This window comes from Lithobates pipiens, unplaced genomic scaffold (assembly GCF_037356315.1).
Source record: "Lithobates pipiens isolate NorthernLeopardFrog02 unplaced genomic scaffold, aLitPip1_a1.2 Scaffold_13, whole genome shotgun sequence".
Lineage (NCBI taxonomy): Eukaryota > Metazoa > Chordata > Amphibia > Anura > Ranidae > Lithobates > Lithobates pipiens.
In genome coordinates, this window is record NW_027507718.1 from 118200327 (window position 1) to 118220431 (window position 20105).

General features: G+C 45.6%; 1 protein-coding gene across 1 annotated transcript in view; it reads left to right on the top strand.

The window, feature by feature from the left end:
* The window catches only part of SUGP1 (SURP and G-patch domain containing 1), a 79390-nt gene that overhangs the window by 48529 nt on the left and 10756 nt on the right, over positions 1-20105 (top strand). The window contains exons 9-10 of the mRNA XM_077475448.1: positions 14034-14140; positions 17277-17454. Of these exons, the coding sequence (XP_077331574.1) occupies positions 14034-14140; positions 17277-17454 (285 nt within the window). The remainder of the gene's footprint in view (positions 1-14033; positions 14141-17276; positions 17455-20105) is intronic.

The following is a 20105-nucleotide window of genomic DNA, read 5'->3' on the forward strand; positions in this document are numbered from 1 at the left end:
CTCTAGGTGAGGCCGGATCAAAGTCTTGTAGAGCGGGAGAATTATCCCTTTATCCCTGGAGTTGATCCTCTTTTTTTAATGCATGCCAATATTCTGTTTGCTTTGTTAGCAGCAGCTTGGAATTACATGCCATTGCTGAGCCTATCATCTACTAGGATCACCAGGTCCTTTTCCATCCTAGATTCCTCCAGAGGTTCACCCCCTAGTGAGTAGATTGCATTCATATTTTTGCCACCCAAGGACATTATTTTACATTTTTCTACATTAAACCTCATTTGCCATGTAGTTGTCCACCCCATTAAAAAATTAGTTATTAAAAAAAAAAAGTGTCCTACTTGCCTGTTCTGTACAATGGTTTTGCACAGAACAATCCAGATGCTCTTCTAGATTCTCCTGGCTCTTCCTCCTCTCCATGTGCCACCGTAGGAAGCTACGTGCTATGGTGGCACACGTATGGGCTCAATCCCGAGCTGGATTTGATTGACAGCAGCAGGAGCCAATTGCATCTGCTGCTCTCACGGAGTCCAGTGAGGAGGGAGAGAGAGCAGCACCGGTTTGAGATCGAGCTTAGGTAAGTATTTGGAGGGATCCTGTACACAGAAGGTTTTTACCTTTATGCAGAGAATGCATTAAAATAAAGAACCTTCAGCCTTTCCCAGTGGTTTCAATTTGTCATGCAAACCTTTTGCATCATTCCACCATGGACCATTCTGATGTGAGAACATCTGCTTCTGATGCAGGAGGGGAATTGTTAAATGCACCCAGTGACAGATCCACACACACACTGATCAGATTTGTCTGCCTCCAGAATTGTGAATTCATTGGCTATTGAAAAGAAAAGACATAAAATTGATCGGCACAGGTTTCTGGAGCCTTTGAAGTGATGTGTGGATTCTGACTGTAAATGATTTCAAAATAGTGGCAAATTGGGAGAACTTTCTCTATTTAGCAAAATTTCACTGTTTCATTTGGTCTGCTCAGACCCCTGTGGGTCAGCCCAGCCTGGTCATCACCCCTGTCCCTCAGGAGAAATCATGTTCTCTTGGAGCATGTAAGGTTATCAGCGATACATGGTACCCCTCAGTGTCACCCCTTTTCTTCTCCAGAGTCAACTGGAGCCAATCTTGGCTGTCCTCTGCCCTCACAGAATTTTGAATCTGCACATCTGTTAGCGTCTCAGAAACCCACACTCTGTCTTATTGACGTTTCTTGGCATCCTCATTGTGGGATATTCAGACAAAAGTCTGTGAAGTGGGCAGTCACAGAGGCTTATGCGCCTGCATGTACGGCCAGTTCTTTCTCTGAGAGCTTTAAAGTGATTGTAAAATCTTGTTTTTTTCCTATAAAAATAACAAACCTGTCATACTTGCCTGCTCTGTTGTCATGGATTTGCACAGAGCCCCCTCAGGTCCCTCTTTTGTGCTCCTGTTCCCCCCCCCCCCCCCTTCAGTGCCCCCACAGCAAGCAACTTGCTATGGGGCACCCAAGTAGAGTCACAGCTTCCTGTGTCCATTCAGATAAGGAGCCTAGACTCGGTCCCGCCCCCCTTCTCTCCTGATTGGCTAACTGACTTTGACAGCAATGGCCGCCAATGGAGCAACTGCTATGTCTCAGCCAATCAGGGAGGGAGAATCTCGGACAGCTGAGACACTCATGGACAGAGGGACCTCAGGTAAGTGTTAGGGTGGCCGAAGAGGGCTGCTACACACAAGGCTTTTTTTTCTTAATGAATATAATGCATTAAGATAAAGGGGTTGCAAAAGGCAGGAAGTTCTTTAAGTGTTAACCCACATGGCGCTGCAGTGGGGGATCCACGGCATAGTAAGTCAAAGTATATATCGCCAGCACACCATGGATCTCCAAGATAACATCCAAACATTTCTTAAAGTGGCCACAGCACAATGTTTGGAAGTTCTCTGGTCCATGGTTTGCTGGTGATATATGCTCCAATTAATGATGTTACCAGTCTCCTGCTGGTACTTGCTACAGAACCCGCTTACACCTTGCCATTTCCATGAACATATGCATTGGGAATGTTGTGTTGCCTCTAAGGATCAAGTCATTCCTGGCCTGATCACTTAAAGGAGTTGTAAAGGCAAAAGGTTTTTTTTTTTTTTATCTTCATGCATTTTATGCATTAAGATACCTTCTGCCTGTAGCAGCCTCCCCAGCACCCCCCAATTACCTATCTTAGCCCCCTCTCTCTCCAGCGATGTCCACGATACCTTCAGCACTCCGGGACACTCCTCCTGATTGGCTGAGACAGAGCAGGGGTACTTTTGACTCCCACAGCTGTCACTCAAAATCAGTCAGCCAATCGGGGGGCGTGGGGGTGGGGCCAGGTCGGGGCTCCGTATCTGAATGGATACACGGAACTCTGACTCCGCTTGGGTGCCCCCTGTAGCAAGCTGCTGGCTGAGGGGGCACACAAAGGAGGGAGGGGCTAGGAGCAGCAAAGAGGGACCCGAGAAGAGGAGGATCCTGGCTGCTCTGTGCAAAACCAGCTGCACAGAGGAGGTAAGTATAACATGTTTGTAAAGGCTCGTTTGTTTTTTTGAAATAACAATCACTTTAATTTCCCTATTGGACGCATGGCAATGTCTTTTCTTAATTGTACAGTAAAATGAATAAGTTCATTTAATCATAGGCACTGGGTTATAGGCAGCCACCTTCAGGTGATTGGACATTGGCAAACAAAACTGTGGGACAACCTCTCTCACTTCCAACAATTCTTTTGTTTTTTGCTATTGTCCTTAGGTGAAGGATGACTTCTCTCTCTGCCGAGATCAGGATTCTGGCTTTCACTTTTAATCTCTACCTGAAGAGGATACCTTTCTTGGTCTAGCTGCAGCCACGGTCTAACTTCTGCAGATTCTGTAGCAGTGTCACTCTGCAGCAGATTTTGTGACAGTACCTGTTACTCTGTATTTGATGCTTACCTTGATACAGCAGTACAGTGAGGTGCAGTTAGTCACAGGATGTTCAGGGCCATGGTCCATGCTTCTGGTGGAGCCCTGTACTTGAAGACCCCCTTCGTGGAGGAGAAGGTATGCCCTCACGAAACAGCGAGTGTCTCCAGTCTCTCCCCTAGGAATAAGTGCCCAGAACCATGGAGTGGTAACTGCGCAAGGCGTCCCCCATTCCCTTGTCCCTTCCCTGATCTGTGGGGCCCTACTTTTCCAATCACAAAGGGATCAGTGGCACAAGTCTCTACGTCTGCAGCAGTGGACTTCATAGAAGCATTAAGCAACACTTTTCCTCGCCTATATGGAGGACGCCAGGCACAAAGGAAATGGTACTAGAGGGCCCAATGTGAAGAGGGCCATGAGAGAGTGAAACAGGGTTTCCTTGGTACCTCTTCATCAGGTACTTTGGACCTTAGTCTTCACCCTGAGTTCTCTCTGAAGACGTTGGGTATCCCCCATTCCTCCTCTTTTTAACCAGAGAAGAATTTGAGTCTTCCATTGGGGCACTTATGAGGAAGGTCATTGTGCTGATGGAAACTGCTGAACGAAATGGGCACAAGCACCCACAGCTGGTGTATTTTGTCAAATACCCATTGGCTGCTCCTGGATGATGAGGAAGGGGGTGGTAAAGACAAGGAGTAGAAGCTAGAATTGTCAGAGTAGATGAGGACACCACTCAAGAGTGTGGTTGGCTAGGATCTATCCCTAGCTTACAGGAACCATTGTGATTTTTGATGGACATGGTGTGCAGGTTGAAGTTAAAACAGCATGTACCTACTGGCCCTAAGGTCATCAGAATGGGGTCTCCTGAAGATGTTCAAGAATTCCATTAAGGCATTTCCAGTCCACTCTATTACACAATGTTCTGTACGAGGGCTGGCCATGGCCAGCAAAAGTGTATGTCAATCCTAAGCAGTTAGCTCAGCATTACCCTCTTTTGAACGTTTACCTCCAGAAGTGGGAAGTCCTGTTGCTGGATCCATCTATTTCTTGCTGCAACAAATCCCTGACAGTCCTGGTTGAGGACATCCTAATCTGTAAAGTTTGTCTTGCCAAGAGGTCGAAGGACCTCCTTTTTAAAGCCCTATTTATTTTTTTATTTTTTTTATTTTTTTTAGCATGACCATGCAACTGACAGTGGTTTATATTGCCTTTTGGCAGACCCTTGTGGTCTGGGCTGCAAGTATGGTTCAGAACCCTGGGATGATCCTCACAGAGCTTTGTCTTTAAAAGTTGGAACATCTGCTGGCAACCTTGTGCTATGGCATAGACAGTTTGGCAGATTCTCTGTGCCAAAGTTCTTGACTGGTGCTTACGTCAGTCAAGATGCACAGGATGACTCTTCAGAGAATATTTGGAAAACTTTTATTAAATCACTGGCAGGCAGAGCAAGCTGTTACTTGGCAAGAAAGTGAAAGTTCCCATGGCAAGTTCTGCCACACTGCAGATTGGAGGAGTGCTCCTTTAGGCTCTCTCAGACCTCTGCTTCCAAAGCCAAGTCCTCCACTTAGTTTTATCTCAAGTCCTGGATGTCCAAACCTGCCTCACAATGAGGGGGCACCACCAATTCTTTGGGTAGTGGGATGTCTGTCAGCCTTCTTGGCCACCTGGACTTGGGGCATTTCTGATCTTTGGGTCTAAGACCTGGTGTCTAGGGTGTACTTGAATTTTGGTCCTTGCCTCCTCCACTTCATGCCCTTAAATCTTCTTCCCTCTTCTCCTCTGAGATTACAGATCTTGCCCTTGCTCTCCACTGAGACCTTGTACTTGAAGAGCTTACAATCTAAGGTCCCTATTTCACATGCATACACACACCTACTTGGACCAATTTAACCTGCCTGCATGTCTTTGGAATGAGGGAGGGAAACCACAGTGCCCAGAGGAAATCCACACATGTACGGGGGAATTTGCAAACACCATGCAAGTGGTGTCTGGATTGGCATTCAAAAAGACCTTAGGAACCCCACGGGACCTGCCCATTTGGGGTTAGTCCCCTCTTCCATCACTGATCTGCAGATTTGTGAAGAAGGCCTTTCTGGCACCTTTTCCCTGTTCTGTCTTTACTCAAGTTAAAGTGGTTGTTACCTCCTCCAAAAAAAAAAAAAAAATCATCTGTCCCTTTAAGGCACAAGCTATAGCATAGTGCTTTTGCCTAGTGAATTGCCCCTTTGTATCTCTTACAGTACCTCGTTGAGTCTGCCTGGTCCTGACTTTTCCCACTGTGAGCTGACCATTCTTATCATGGCTGCTGAGCCATGAGATCATGGTCAGGATACATCTGTCCTGTGTGTCTCTGCAGCTCTCCCCTCCTCTCTCCCTGTCAGTTCCTTAGGATCTCACAGCCCCCTCCTCCCCTCTCCTCCAGCCTTCATTCACTGACTATGCTGTTTACCTAAAACGGAAGGGGAATCTCAGCCCCACCCACTTGGCTCTCTTGGATCAGGATACCAAGCAAAGAGAGGGCGTGGCCACAAACGAGCACAATGAAAAAAAAAACATATTTAGGATTTAAAAAAACAACCAAACCACAGTGCTTGATAAACACATAGAGACTAGATCATATTTAGCCATTTGAGATTTCAACCACTTTAATATTCTTTCCATGTCCCAGTAAGTCTCCTGTCCCTTGTTCCATGGATGCTGCTACTTCATTTAATCTGGGGAGTCTGGAACTTTCTTAGTCCTGTGACTCTTTTCGAGCTTGCCCAGAGGTTTCTTACCTACCGGTGAGTTTTTCTACCTTTTTTTCCTCAGTTCTATTAGGGTTCTAACCCATCTAACTAGTTTTATGGTAAGTTGTAACCTACAAGTTCTGCCTACTCTTATTGTGAGTATTCTATGCACCTTGTCCCTTCGGTCATGCTGACTTTGTGCTATCAATGCCTAAGCTTCAATGCCAATGCTTCCCATCTGGACTTAGGAGGCATTTTCACACCCTTCACAGGTGGTGGTTTCTAGTCTTCTGCAGGCTTTGTCCTGATGAGCTTCACCTTTGCGAGGTAACTGTTTATTTTGACAATATCTCAAGCTTTGGAGTTCTCCTTCCTTGACCCTTATGGGGCCAGGTTAGCAGAGGCTTATTTATTGCCTTCCTATACAGATTTGCTTATGTTGCCCATATGAGAACTTTTCCCAGGTCCTTGTATGATAACGATTACTACTAGGGACATTTTCCATCTCCATGTTTATTTTATTTTTTTCCTACCCTAGTGGGAATTTTGTTTTTGCTCCAACTCTTGGTGGGTTCAGGTTGTTCAGCTTCTCACTTGGTCTTGGTTTGGTCCTCCCTTTTTGTATTGAGTCATTCCTTTCTTGCTGGTAGCCAATCTTTTTTTTTTTTGGCTTTGGGCATCAACTCTGTGTCTCCCTCTGGTCGCATTGGCAGGTTTATTGTATTAGGTAGAAGGTTCTCCTCACCCGTTTTCAGATTTGAATACTAATCCTTCAGGTAGCTTTTGGCTGCAGGCAGTCTCCAGTTCTGTTTTTTTGTTAAGCCAGTCAGCAGGTTTTGCTATTTCCCAGACCTCATTTGGACTGCTTTTGAGTATCCCAACAGTTTGACTTCCTGTGTCCTTCATTGGACGAGAAAGAAAATGGAATTTCTCTTATGCGCATACACACAATCAGACTATCCGGCGGACTTAGTCTCCGAACGAGCGGACCTGCCCGCACACAACTGGACTTTTCCGGCAGACTAGGTCCGCCGGACTATGGCGGGAGAGCGCCGTACTTTTGAAATGAACGGACTTGCCCACACACGGAGGAAAGTCCGTTCATTTTGAACGCGGCTCCAGGTAGCCTGGACTAGCGAAGGAAGTCCATGTCGCCGCTTTCGACGGCAAGATTGACACGTCGCTGACCCTGTCACCTGGTATGGACTTAAAGGGGAAGCCCTACGCCGAAAAAATGGCGTAGGGGTCCCCCAAAGTCCATATAAGACCCTTATCCGAGCACACAACCCGGCCAGTCAGGAAAGGGGGTGGGGACGAGCGAGCCCCCCCGATCCGTACCAGGCTGCATGCCCTCAACATGGGGGGTGCTTTTGGGAAGGGGGGGCCGTACCTTGTCCCCATGTTGATGAGGACAAGGGCCTCTTCCCGACAACCCTGGCCGTTGGTTGTCGGGGTCTGCGGGCGGGGGGCTTATCGGAATCCGGGAGCCCCCTTTAATAAGGGGGCCCCCAGATACCGGCCCCCAACCTATGTGAATGAGTATGGGGTACAATGTACCCTTACCCATTCACCTGGTGATAAAGATGTAAAAAAACACCACACAAGGGTTTAAAATAATTTATTGCACAGCTTCCGTCTTGGGGGGTCTTCTCGCCGGACTCCTCCGCTATCTTTTACTAGCGGAGGAGCCCGGCTTTCTTCTTTGACGCTGCCCGGGGGTCTTCTTCCGACTTCGGGGGTCTTGTCTCCCTCTTCGGTTCTTTTCTGCCCGGGCCTCCGCTCCTTCTTCCAGCTCTTTTACTAGCGGTGACCCGGTCTTCTGTCGTTGTCGCCATCGTCGCTGTCGTCGTCGCCGCCGCCTTCTCTTTTCTTCTTGCTTGGATAAGTGTCTTGTATGGACCTTGGGGGGACCCCCACGCCGTTTTTGAGGCGTAGGGCTTCCCCTTTAAATCCATACCAGATGACAGGTCCAGCAACGTGTCAATCTCTCCGCTGAAGGCGGTAACATTGACTTCCTTCGCTAGTCCCGTCAACCTGGAGCCGCGTTCAAAATTAATGGACTTTTCTCCGTGTGCGGGAAAGTCCGTTCATTTCAAAAGTCAGGCGGACTAGCACACAGACGGCCGGATTGAGTCCAGCAGCTTTTGGGGAAAAAAAGTTCGCCAGAGCCCACACATGGGCGGATTGTCTGGCGGACTCTGGTCCGCTGGACCAAGTCCACCGGATAGTCTGATCATGTGTACGTGGCATTACGTTCACTGACTGACGCAGGTCCTTTCTTAGACCATCAGTTGATACGCCACCTTCAGGAGAGGACTAGGCAGATCATGTTAACATTTACAAAAAAAACAGAACTTTCTAGTTTGCCCAAGGGGCGGTCCCTTAGGTAACAACCCCCCAGGCTGCATCCTGCAGCCTCAGTTTTTTTCTGCCTAGTGAAGGAGAAGGACCTAGGAACCCTGCAGGCTCATCGGTCCATGGATTTTTTTTCTGCAGAAGTTTGCCTTTTGCGCAAGATTAAGATCCTGTGATCTGCTATCAACAGCCGGCTGGATGACAGGCTGGATACCTTTTTATCCTTGTAGTCTCCCCAGCCTGGTCAGCGAGTGTGTGCAGACCAGAGCTCCGCTGTGGGTCGGCCAAGACATGCCCCCAGGCTCCAGGGGTGGCCGGTGAGCTTAATGCTCCGGGGCACCCATATACCCGGGCTACTGATGTCTACGTCAGTGTGCCGGGCCAGCAGCCACCCTGTACTGTTTGGAGAGTGGGTCTGCTGCGTGAGTGTGTACAGCTCTCCCTGCTTCGGTGGGGCTGAGCAGCTGGGTATTCCCTGGGAGGTTGTTTAGGGGGTCCCTCTCTTCTCTCCCTGTCCCTATCTTCCATTCCCCCCCCCCCCCTTGAGGAATGCTGCCTGGGCTGCTGAGCGGTGTGTGCCATAGACGGGGCCCCCTGGGTGGGCTCTCACCTGGGGTGGGGGCTACGCTTTGTAGCTGTTCCCTGGATGTTTGTAGGTCTCTCCCCTGGGTGTCTGGTGGTCTGTGTCTGCTGATCGCTGTAGTGCTGTTTGCCGCCATTTCCTCTGCCTGTGTTCATTGTCTCTCGTTGCATACAGTGCTCGGCGGCCATTTTTGGTGTGACCAGGGAGAAGCATGGTCAGACTCCATTTTGCTGTAGTCTGGCGGCCATTTTCCCTGTGATTATGTCCTTTGAACTGGATGCTTTGTTAAACCCTGAACACGGCTGTCCAACCAATGGGTTTGCGATCTGATTTCCTCTGGCTACAAGATCGTTTCTCTCTTTGCCGCCAAACACATTCTTCCCTCCAGCATACCCGTACTCCTGGCTCGGGAGGCCCTAATGGGGGCGGTAAGGAACCTGCTGAGTCACGGTGTGATAGTACCAGTTCCGGAGCCGGAAAGTTTCCAGGGGTTCTACTCAAATCTGTTTGTAGTCCCCCAAAAAGGAAGGGTTATGTCCAATCTGGGACCTGAAAGCCCTCAATTACTAAAAGTACAGAGGTTCGGAATGGAATCTGTTTGCTCAGTAGTCGCTGCACTCCATCAAGGGGACTCCCTGGCGTCTTTGGACATCCAGGATGCCTACCTGCACATACCCATATGCCTTCGGCATCCGAATTTTCATCGATTTGCAGTTGGGGAAGCCCATTACCAGTTTGTGGCTCTCCTTTTTGGCTTGGCATCAGCCCCCCGAGTCTTTACCAAGGTATTGGCTCCTGTTTTGGCGTTGCTGCGACAACACGGGATCGCGATTGTAGGTTACCTAGACGATCTCCTCCTGAGAGCATCTTCCGCCTCAGAATTAGAGGAGGATGTGGCAATCGCCATGCAGATCCTGCAGGAATTTGGGTGGCTGTTGAACCTAAAAAAGTCGGTGATCTTACCGACTCAGTGCTTGGAGTACCTAAGCTTCCTGCTGGACTCCATAGAAGCAAGAGTATTTCTCCCTTCAGACAAGCTGCAGACTCTGAGCCGTGGTAAAACTGCTGATGAACCGCAGGTGGTTGTCACTACGCTTCTGCATGTGAGTCCTGGGACTCATGGTGGCCTCCTCCGAGGCAGTACCGTATGCCCAGTTTGACACCAGTGTCTTATAGAAGGAGATCTTGACGAAATGGGGCAAATTTCCATTATCCCTGGATCGGCAGATTTAGGTGAGCCAGTCGGTCATGGACTCACTGCTCTGGTGGCTGAGATCCCCGCCACGGTCTGGGAAGTCGTTCCTACCTCTGAATTGGACAGTGATCACAACGGACACCAGCTTAACTGGCTGGGGTGGAGTGATGGGGGTTCAGTCGACCCAGGGTCTCTGGTCGAAGGAGGAATCCAAGTTGCCGATCAATGTGCTCGAGCTGCGAGCGATCAGGTTATAGCTCTCCACATGGTCGATAAGACTTCAAGGACGTCCGATCAGGATCCAGTCAGACAACGCCATGGCGGTGGCATATGTCAATCAAGGAGGAACAAGAAGCTTGGCTGCCGCACGGGAGGTCGCTCACATCCTTCAGTGGGCAGAGCGACATGTACCGGCCCTATCGACCGTTTACATCCTGGGAGTGGAGAACTGGCAAGCGGACTACCTAAGTCGCCAGATGCTGGACCCAGGAGAATGGGCGTTGCATCCGGAGGTGTTCAGGCTACTGTGTCTGCGACGGGGCACTCCAGACGTGGATCTTCTGGCCTCCCGTCTCAATCAAAAGGTGCCGAGATTCGTGTCCAGAACAAGAGATCCTTGGGCAGACATGTCAGGCGCGCTGGTGGCTCCGTGGGGTCAGTACCAGGTGATCTATGCCTTTCCTCTGCTAAAACTGTTACCACATCTGCTCCGCAGAGTGGAGGCCGAGGGGATTCCAGTAATGCTGATTGCCCCAGATTGGCCCCAGCATCCCTGGTACGCAGACCTAGTGTGCCTGGTGGCAGACGCCCCCTGGCGACTGCTGTTACGAGAGGACCTTCTGTCTCAAGGTCCGATTCTCCATCCTGCTTTACCGTCGCTGCTTTTAACCGCATGGCTATTGAGAGCCAGGTAGTAGGGAACCGGGGCCTTTTGGACTCTGTGATTCCAACTATGTTTAGAGCACAGAAATCTTCTCGGAAGATATATCATCGTACCTGGAAGGCCTACATCTCCTTGGGTTAAGCGAAAGGATGGTGTCCGCGCTCTTATTCTATATCCAGGATCCTGCTGTTTTTACAGCGAGGAGTAGACCAGAAATTGGCTTTAAGGACAAATATCAGCCTTGGCTGTCTTTTTTTTTTCAGCGACCCCTGGTGTCTCACTCTCTAGTGAACACTTTTTTGTTCAAGGGATCCGACATGTAGTTCCTCCGGTACGTCCACAGTTACCCCCGTGGGATCTGAACCTGGTGTTATCGGCGCTTCAGTAACCGCCATTTGAGAATATCGGAGAGATCCCTCTGTTGGCTATTTTCCAGAAAGTGTTTTTCCTAGCGGCCAATACATCGGCCAGGAGGGTTTCCGAACTGACGGCCTTGACAGTATCCGCAACCTTCTTCTCTGCCAAAGGTGGTTTCGGCGTTCCACATCAATGAAGACATTGTGTTACCATCTCTGTATCCTAAACCGACACATCCTAAAGAGGTGGCCCTCCATTCCCTGAACGTGATCCTGGCTCTGGGGGTGTATTTGTCTGCTAATGGCTCCCTTTCGGAAGTCAGACTCCTTGTTTTAGTGGCTGGTCCGAAAAAAGGCATGGCAATCTCCTCGGCCACCATTTCCAGGTGGATCAGACAGATTGTAGTACAGGCCTACGCCTTGAAGGGGCAGGTACCCCCCTTTCCGGTCACGGCACTCTCCACCAGGGCAATTGGAACGCCTTGGGCCTTCCGACATCAAGCGTCTGTCACTCAAATGTGTAAAACGGCGACTTGGTCGTCTGTTCACACCTTTACAAAATTCTACAAGGTAGATGTCAGTGCATCGGCTGATGCCTGTTTTGGCCGTAAAGTTATGCAGGCGGCCGTGTAATTTGCAATTTCACAAAAAAAAATCATTTTTTTTGACAAAAAACAGTTACTTTTAAGTAAATGCACTGTTGCATTTGTTACCGCAGGTTTTTGAGGCGGTTTGTAGGTAGTGACTCCCAGATTAAGGAGCACTCTGTGTTTTGTGGGTAAAAGTTCTATGCTGTTCCCTTGTTTTGGCACTGCTTGGGGATGTCCCGATGGTCTAAGAAATGAGCTGTGTCGTTCAGTGAATATAAGAGAAAATAGGATTTTTTTTGTACTCACCGTAAAATCCTTTTCTTTGTAGTTCACTGACACAGCACCCTCCCCTCCTATTTTTTACGTTATACTGCTTGTTGATGTACTGGGGATGCAGGCTGGGGGGTTGTTGGGCAGAACTAGAAAGTTATGGTTTTGTTGTGCATGTTAACATGTTCTGCCCAGTCCTCTCCTGAAGGTGGCGTAACAACCCGATGGTATAAGAAAGGAGCTGTGTCAGTCAGTGAACTACAGAGAAAAAGATTTTACATGGAGTACAAACTGAGTCCCACTCAGGGGCGGATTGACCATTCGGGCACTGCCCGAGGGCCCCGGGCCACTAGGGGGCCCCATCGGGGTTGTCGGCCTCAGTAAAACCAGGGACAGTATGTAAAAATCTGTGTTTTTTTTTTTTTTTTTTTTTTTTTTTTTTTACATGTCTCTGAAATGTCCCTTACCGACATCCTATTGGTCTAAAAATCCTGAGATTATAGCTGCACCACCTCTCCAGTACCTTCTCAGCCAATAGAAACATGTCTGTGTATACTATGTGTGTTTGTTTTTCTTGTATACTGTGTGGCCCCATAATCTCTGATTGCCTGGGGGCCCCATGAGTTGTCAGTCCGCCGCTGGTCCCACTCCTTTGTGTTTATGATCATACCCTGATACTGCCTGCTACAAACTGAGGCACTGTAAGAGTTCTAATAACCCACAAAACAAAAAAAATAAAAGTGTCAGATGGGTAGAAACCTAGTTTACAGAGACCTAGTTACAGAAGGCTGATAGCTGATCAATGTATAGCTTTATAAACCACATCCCACCCCAGCAAAATGATGGCTGACTGGACATCATGTGACCTTCTGCAGAACAAGGAGTGCAGCACGGCGATCTGTGGTGCGGTGTGTCGCTCCGACACACCGCATCTCTGATCACAGTAAAGAGCCTATGACGTAGGCTCTTTACCATGTGATCAACTGTGTCCAATCACAGCTGATCCCAGCGTAACTAGGAAGTGCTGGTTATCAGCATTTCTCTATTAACGCTGACAGTGCGTGAGTAGAGGAGAGCTGATGAGCAGCTTTCCTGACCGGGGGCATCTCCATTGATGGTCAGTGCAGCCCCATCAGTGATGCCTGTCGGTGCTGCATTTATTGCCTTCTCATTAGTGCCTGTCAGTGCAGCCTCATCAATGCAGATCAGTGAAGGAATAAATGTAGTTATTTACAACATTTTATAACGGAAACAAAGACTACTTTTTCTTCCAAATTTTCAGTCTTCTTTATTTTATTTTATTTTTTTCATTGGTTTAGCAAAAAAAAAACCCCCATTGTTGATTATATACAACCAAAAGAAATCTCTATCAGTCTAAAAAAAATGGTAAAAAATTTAGGTACGGCGTTTGTCTGACCACGCATATGTCATTGAATGTGTGCGACAGCACTGAAAGCTGAAAATTGGCCTGGGCTGGAAGAGGGTGAAAGTGCCCAGTACTGAAGTGGTTAACCACCTGTCGCAAAATCACATACCTGTACATCATTCTGCTTCAAGTGATTGTACCGCAGGCATCGCCCTGTTACCGTTTTTTAGAGCCGATGGTCGGCTTTCTTGTGATGACAACAATACCTGCCGTGTGACTATTGCTGTCACAAGGGGATGTTTACATTGCTTGTGACAGCAATAAAAGTGATCGAATAAATATAAAATTTCAAAGGACTGTATAAAAAAAATAAAAAAAATTGAAAGCACCCCCCATCCCTCCGTACTCGCGCGCAGAAGTGAACGGTGAATACAGTGTGACAGAAAAAAAACATTGTAGCTACCACCATTTTATTCTCTAGGGTTTCTAACAAAAAAAAAAAAAAATCTATATATAATGTTTAGGGCTTCTAAGTAATTTTCTAGCAAAAAATACTGATTTAAACTTATAAGCAACAAGTGGCGAAAAAGGCCTGGTCTTCAAAAGGTTAAAGAATGTATCTCTATGCCTTTTACTTGTTTTGTAGCATATATGTAAACCTCAGGCTGCACTGTAAACATAATATCATGATTATGTCAGAATTTTTTCACAGACAGAACTTGGATTTTATTTAAACAACTTGGGCTAGAACCAGATGTACCATCTCCATCTCTTTGTTTTATATCCTTTGTTTACAGAACAGGATTTGAAAGGTCTGGGATATGATAAAGGAAAACCAGTGGGGCTGGTGGGAGTGACAGAGTTGTCAGACGCCCAAAAAAAACAGCTGAAAGAGCAGCAGGAGGTAAGGAGTCAAGAGAATGAATAGAAGACCTTTTTTGTTTTAGTATACAGTATATCTGTTTTTTTTCTTTTTCTTTTTATTCATTTCTACAAATGAAACGCTGAATGAAGTTAAATGAAATGTGACAGCACCTCTCAATATTTTTAAGTCTCACAATGTGAAAATGTTTTGTCCTGCTAGTATTTCAATAAAAACATTCCTTCTAAACCTCAGCCTTAAAGCGGTAGTAAACCCGCTAAATTTTTTTTTTTTTTTTTTTAACACCTGCAAAGCAAAAGGCATAATGAGTTAGTATGCACCGCATACTAGCTCATTATGAAATACTTACCTTAGAACGAGGCCCCGACATCTGGCACGATCCACGCCGAGGGAGCTGACATGCTCCCTCGGCGTTTCTTCCGGGTATCGCGGCTCCGGCGCTGTGAGTGGCCGGAGCCGCGATATCGTCACTCCTGCGCATGCGCGCGGGAGATTTCTTTCCGCCGCCGGCCACTGCCAGATTTTCAGGCCGAGAATCCCCTCGTGCGCATGCGCCGCTGCAGTCAGCGGCGCATACCGAGGGGAATATCTCCTAAATCGTACAGGTTTAGGAGATATTTTTTTTACCTACAGGTAAGCCTTATTATAGGCTTTCCTGTAGGTAAAAGTTACAAAAAAGGGTATACAACCACTTTAATGGGGTACAAAAAAATTGACAACTCTGTTAATAGGAGTATGACTGGAAGATGTGGTAAATGTCATGTGAGTATGGGAAAGAACCATAGCAACAAATCCTTTTATATTGCAAGGAGATGCTAGAAAAGAGAGGACGGAGCTGATTAGTTCTTATTCACATCATCATACAGTATATTGTAAAAAAAAAAAAAAATCTTGTTCACTGGGTGGTAACCCAATAAAACTTGGTGTATTTGCATGCCTTGTAGGATCTTGGATGCAAAGAACGTTTGCCTCTCTCATTTGGGATATGTCTTACCACTTGTTTCTTCCCCTCCATATGTTGCTCAACCCAGCAGATAATTTTGTTTGTATCTGTAGAGACACCATGGCTAACCATGCCAAAAAATACTTCTGCTCTCACGTTGACCAGGACAAAGTTTAAGTGGTTCTAAACTTAATTTTTGTACATATGGAGTAAACAGATGCAATAAACTGAGCAAATATGGAATCAAAAAAGCAATAGTTATATCAAGTGAAATACAAACTGTAGTACAGTAATGTTCTTACAATCAGTATGGTAAGCAGGAGAGAAAATATGAACTGTGAGGTCAAAATGATAAGTTAACCTATTGTAACTGACATGGCATCAATACATGATCAAGGAATCAAGTGTTGATAGGAGGAAAGGGAGAAAAAGGGGGAAAGGAAGAAGGTGGGTGAAAACGGGAAGATGAGAGAAGGGTGTGATGCAGGGGATGTCTGGCCAACAGGAAAGTCTTACTCAGCAGACAAACTCACTAAGGGGATCGCTGAGTGTCGATAGGTTAGCCATGGGCTCCAAATATTGAGAAATTTGTCGTGACTTTTAGTGAGAATGCTAGTCAGTTGTTCATTATTGAATATACCATCAAAGCGAGATTCAACTTCAGAGAAACAGGTAAATTGCATCTTCCACACTTTAGCTATTATCATTTTAGAAGCTAGCAAGACAAAGCTGACCAATTTAAATTGGCATTTACTTAGTGACGTTTGGAGGATTCTAATGCAGGAGGGGTCAAATCTAAGCTGAACGCCAAGTAACAGCAGCCCAGCATTGGGCAGGTCCATCAAATATGGACATTATCTCCAGTGGTTTGGCATCCTCGAAAACAATGTCCCATGTGTCCAGGGATCATGTGAGCTAATTTGGCAGGGTGATACCAACCACTTGGTCATCACTTTACCAGCCAATTCCAGCATAGTAATGTTAATTGTACAAGAAGGACCACATGGCCTGCCAATCTAGGGGCGCTTCCTGGGCTTTCAACTCTTCTCCCTCATCTAGCCACATTGCTGTGAATAGTTGATGATGACAGCTGTTTGAGTCGGGAGTATGCTAGGGAGATAAGAATATAAGGCAATAAGGTGTGTTTAAAAATGGAGAGTGGGGTTTAAAGATCCTTGTCCCGGGTGAGACGAACAATCTAGTGCCTAGTATAACCTTTTTTTTTTTTTTTTTTTAAGCATAAATAAAAAGATTTACAGCCTCTTTAATAGCTGGTAGGTGGTCCTTCACAGCTTTCCTATTTTAGGCCTCTGCCCAAGCTTGGCTTATATCAGAATCCTTGCTAGCATAACAAATGCAGGCTTTTTTATGTAATAAAAAGGTGAACAGGTTTCTGCTGGTCATCACAAAGCCAGGGCGGCACCTTCTCCTAAATGCTCTCTCCCTGGGGCAGCTTCTTTGGGTATGTAAAGCTTTCTCAGGTTTGCCTTTTTCAACAAATTTTCTCCTTTTACAGGCTCCTCCTACTTTGTGTCTAAACCAATTTCCTCCCTTATTTAGTTGCTTTTTCCCCACCTTGAGTGACTTCAGGGTCTCTGCATAAAGCCATCACTGATGTCTCAGGAAGAGTAGATCAGATTGCTACATCCTGGACCTAAAGCACCTAAAATCTCAACTCCTGAACCTGGATTTTTTTTTCTTTGGTCTAAGTACTGCAGAAGCAGTGTACAATTGTGTAGCTGTTTGCAGCAATGCACTCTGCTTTACAATTAGCAAGCTGTACAGTCACATGCTGGATGGCCACCATGGTCAATATTAAGAGGGTCAATCTTAGGGGTGTTTGTATAAGGTCTGCATTAGGAAATTGTATGATACGTGCTATTGATTTTCAGCAATGTCCATGTGTACTTTTAGTTTAAAATTATATACATTCTCGTGGGCTCAAAACAAAGATCTGTTTTAGATCTGTTTTTGAGATCTATATATATATATATATATATATATATATATATATATATATATATATATATATATATATATATATATATATATATATATATATATATATATATATATATATATATATAAAAAGGTTTAATTTTCTGACAAATAACATTTTCTCCAGCTTGTTTGGTTTATTAACAGTGATAGACTTGATTTCTGTATATACATTGTTTTTGTGATATGTTAATCTGTCTCCCTTGGTCTTTTCAGATGCAGCAAATGTATGACATGATAATGAAACACAAGAAAGCCATGCAGGATATGCAGTATATGTGGGAGAAAGCTATGAAACAGCATCAACATGATTATGATAGTGATGAAGATGTGGACAATGAATTTGGAACCTGGGAGCATCAGCTGAGACGCATGGAAATGGACAAAACAAGGGGTAAGTGACAATAACTTTGTCAGGTATTTTAATGCACTTTTTATTTTTTATTTTTTTTAAAGTAATATGTGAGCCCTCACCTTGTAATACAACCCAGTCAGTTTAAAATAAAATTGCAAAGCAGAACGTGTGTGTGTGTGTGTGTGTGTGTGTGTGTGTGTTACACATATACAACCATCTCTAGGGTTTACAAAAAATGCTCCCAAAAAAATGAAAATATGGAAATCTGTGGATGAAAATGCCTTGTTGACCTCAAAAGGTCAGAGGAGAATGGGCAGACCGAATGGGTCTGAGATGATAGAAAGGGAAGAGTAACTCAAATAAGCACTCATTACAAACAAGGTATGCAGAACATCATCTCTGAATGCACAACACACTGAACCTTGAAGCAGGTGGGCTACAGCAGCAGAAGACCACACCGGGGATCAGAACAGGAAACTGAGGCTACAATTCGCACAGGCTCACCAAAATTGGACAATAGATTTGAAAAACATTGCCTGATCTGACGAGTCTCGATTTCAGCTGCGACATTCAGATGGTAGGGTCAGAATTTGGCATAAAAAAACAAAACATGAAAGCATGGATCCATTCTGCCTTGCATCAACGGATCAGGCTGGTAGTGGTGGTGTATTGGTGTGGGGGATATTTAATTGGCACACTTTGGGCCCCTTAGTACCAACTGAGCTTCGTTTAAATGCCACGGCCTACCTGAGTATTGTTGCTGACCATCCATGTCCATTCCTTTGACTACAGTGTACCCATCTTCCAGCAGGATAATTCACCATGTCACAAAGTTGAAATCCTCTCAAACTGGTTTCTTGAACATGACAATGAGATCACTGTACTCCAATGGCAGCCAAAATCGCCAGATATTAATCCAATAGAGCACCTTTGGGATGTGGTGGATCTGGAGATTTGCATCATATATGTGCAGCTGACAAATCTGCAGCAACTGCATGGTGCTATCATGTCAATATGGACCAAAATCTCTGAGAAATGTTGAATCTATGCCATGAAAAATCGGGCAGTTCTGACGGCAAAAGGGGGTCAAACTCGGTACTAGCAAGGTGTACCTAAGGAAGTGGCTGGCGAGTGTGTGTGTTTTGTATGTGTAATAATTATATGTATGTAAATAATATGGTTACATAACCACCTATAATTTTTTTTAATGCTCGGTTTGACAGCAAGTCATCTTCACCACATCTAGATGTCTAAATGCATTAAGTTACTGCCATGTGATTGGCTGGTTAGTAATTTGTATTACTAAGCAATTGAACAGATGTACGTAATAAAGTGACGTGTATATGTTGGGTTAACATATTCTTTAAGCAAAGGATATCTGTTCATTCCTTTCTCTTGTTCTTGTTCTGTTAAACAGCAGTGACAAAACATACAGTGCCAGGCAGGACTTGTGTAACAGATACTTGTCCTCTGTACAAGGACAGTTCTCCTGTCACTTACCATTTTGTCATCGGAGAGCAGAGAAAGCATTAAATCCAAATTTTAGCCCATTTAAGCATGACATGGGAATTATTTTTGCATTAATAACAACTTACTCATGGAATTGCTTTGTCCTGTTGTGCTCATTTTTGAAAATTGCTTTGCATAATAGAGCTGTCACCAGTGTAAACATAAAGTAGATCAAAAAAAGTATAGTAATACTTTGGCCTCCTACTCTTGAAGGAATTAAAGTCTAACAGAGCATATGGGGGAAAGACTATAGGTTGCCCATGATGGTCAATTAATTCCCGATGATGACATTTTGTGGATAGAACAGTTACATAGGTTCAATAAAGACACCAGTCCATCCAGTTCATCCTGAGTGAGTGTCTACAATTGTCTCTTTCCCTGTACATTGCACACTCACATCAGTCCCTACCCTCAAGGAGCCCACAATCCAAGGTCCCCATTCATATACTAGGGCCAATTTTGGACAGAAGCCAATTAACCCACCCGCATGTCTTTGGAGTGTGGGAGGAAACCAGAGTACCCGGCGGAAACCCACGCAGGCACAGGGAGAACATGCAAACTCCAGGCAGGTAGTGTCATGGTTGGGATTTGAACCAGCAACCCTTCTTACTGCTAGGCGAGAGTGCTAACCACTACACCACTGTGCTGCCCGCAGTTAAAGTGGATGTAACCCCGATTTCATGAAATTTGACCTGGGCACATATATATCTGTAGTGTTTTTTCTTATCTGTCTCCAAAGCTTTACGTCCCATAGCTGTCGCTTGCTCCGTAGCTTTATCGGCCTGATAACTTCTCACACGTTCTCCAAGATGGGAGATAGATTTGTGTGTCTGGAGACGTTAATAGGAAGAAACAAACACCGCTCAGGTGGGTGAATCCAGATAAATAGGTAGGTAAAGTGAAATGAAGGACTCCTTAAGGGTGCTAGCCACGGCTCGCCCACAGTACAAACTGCAAAAAGGAAGAAACAGCTGCGCTCCAAGATGATGAATATGAGTCCTTTTATTGATCCATCCAAGTGAAACGCCACAAGAAAAATGACAATTTTTGATGATTAAAAATGATGATCGATGATAAAAAATGACAATTGCCTGATCATTAAGCACATGATACTGTGTGAAACATGTCTGCCTTGATTTGTTTTTCCTGTGGTGTGTCACTTGGATGGATCAACCAATAGT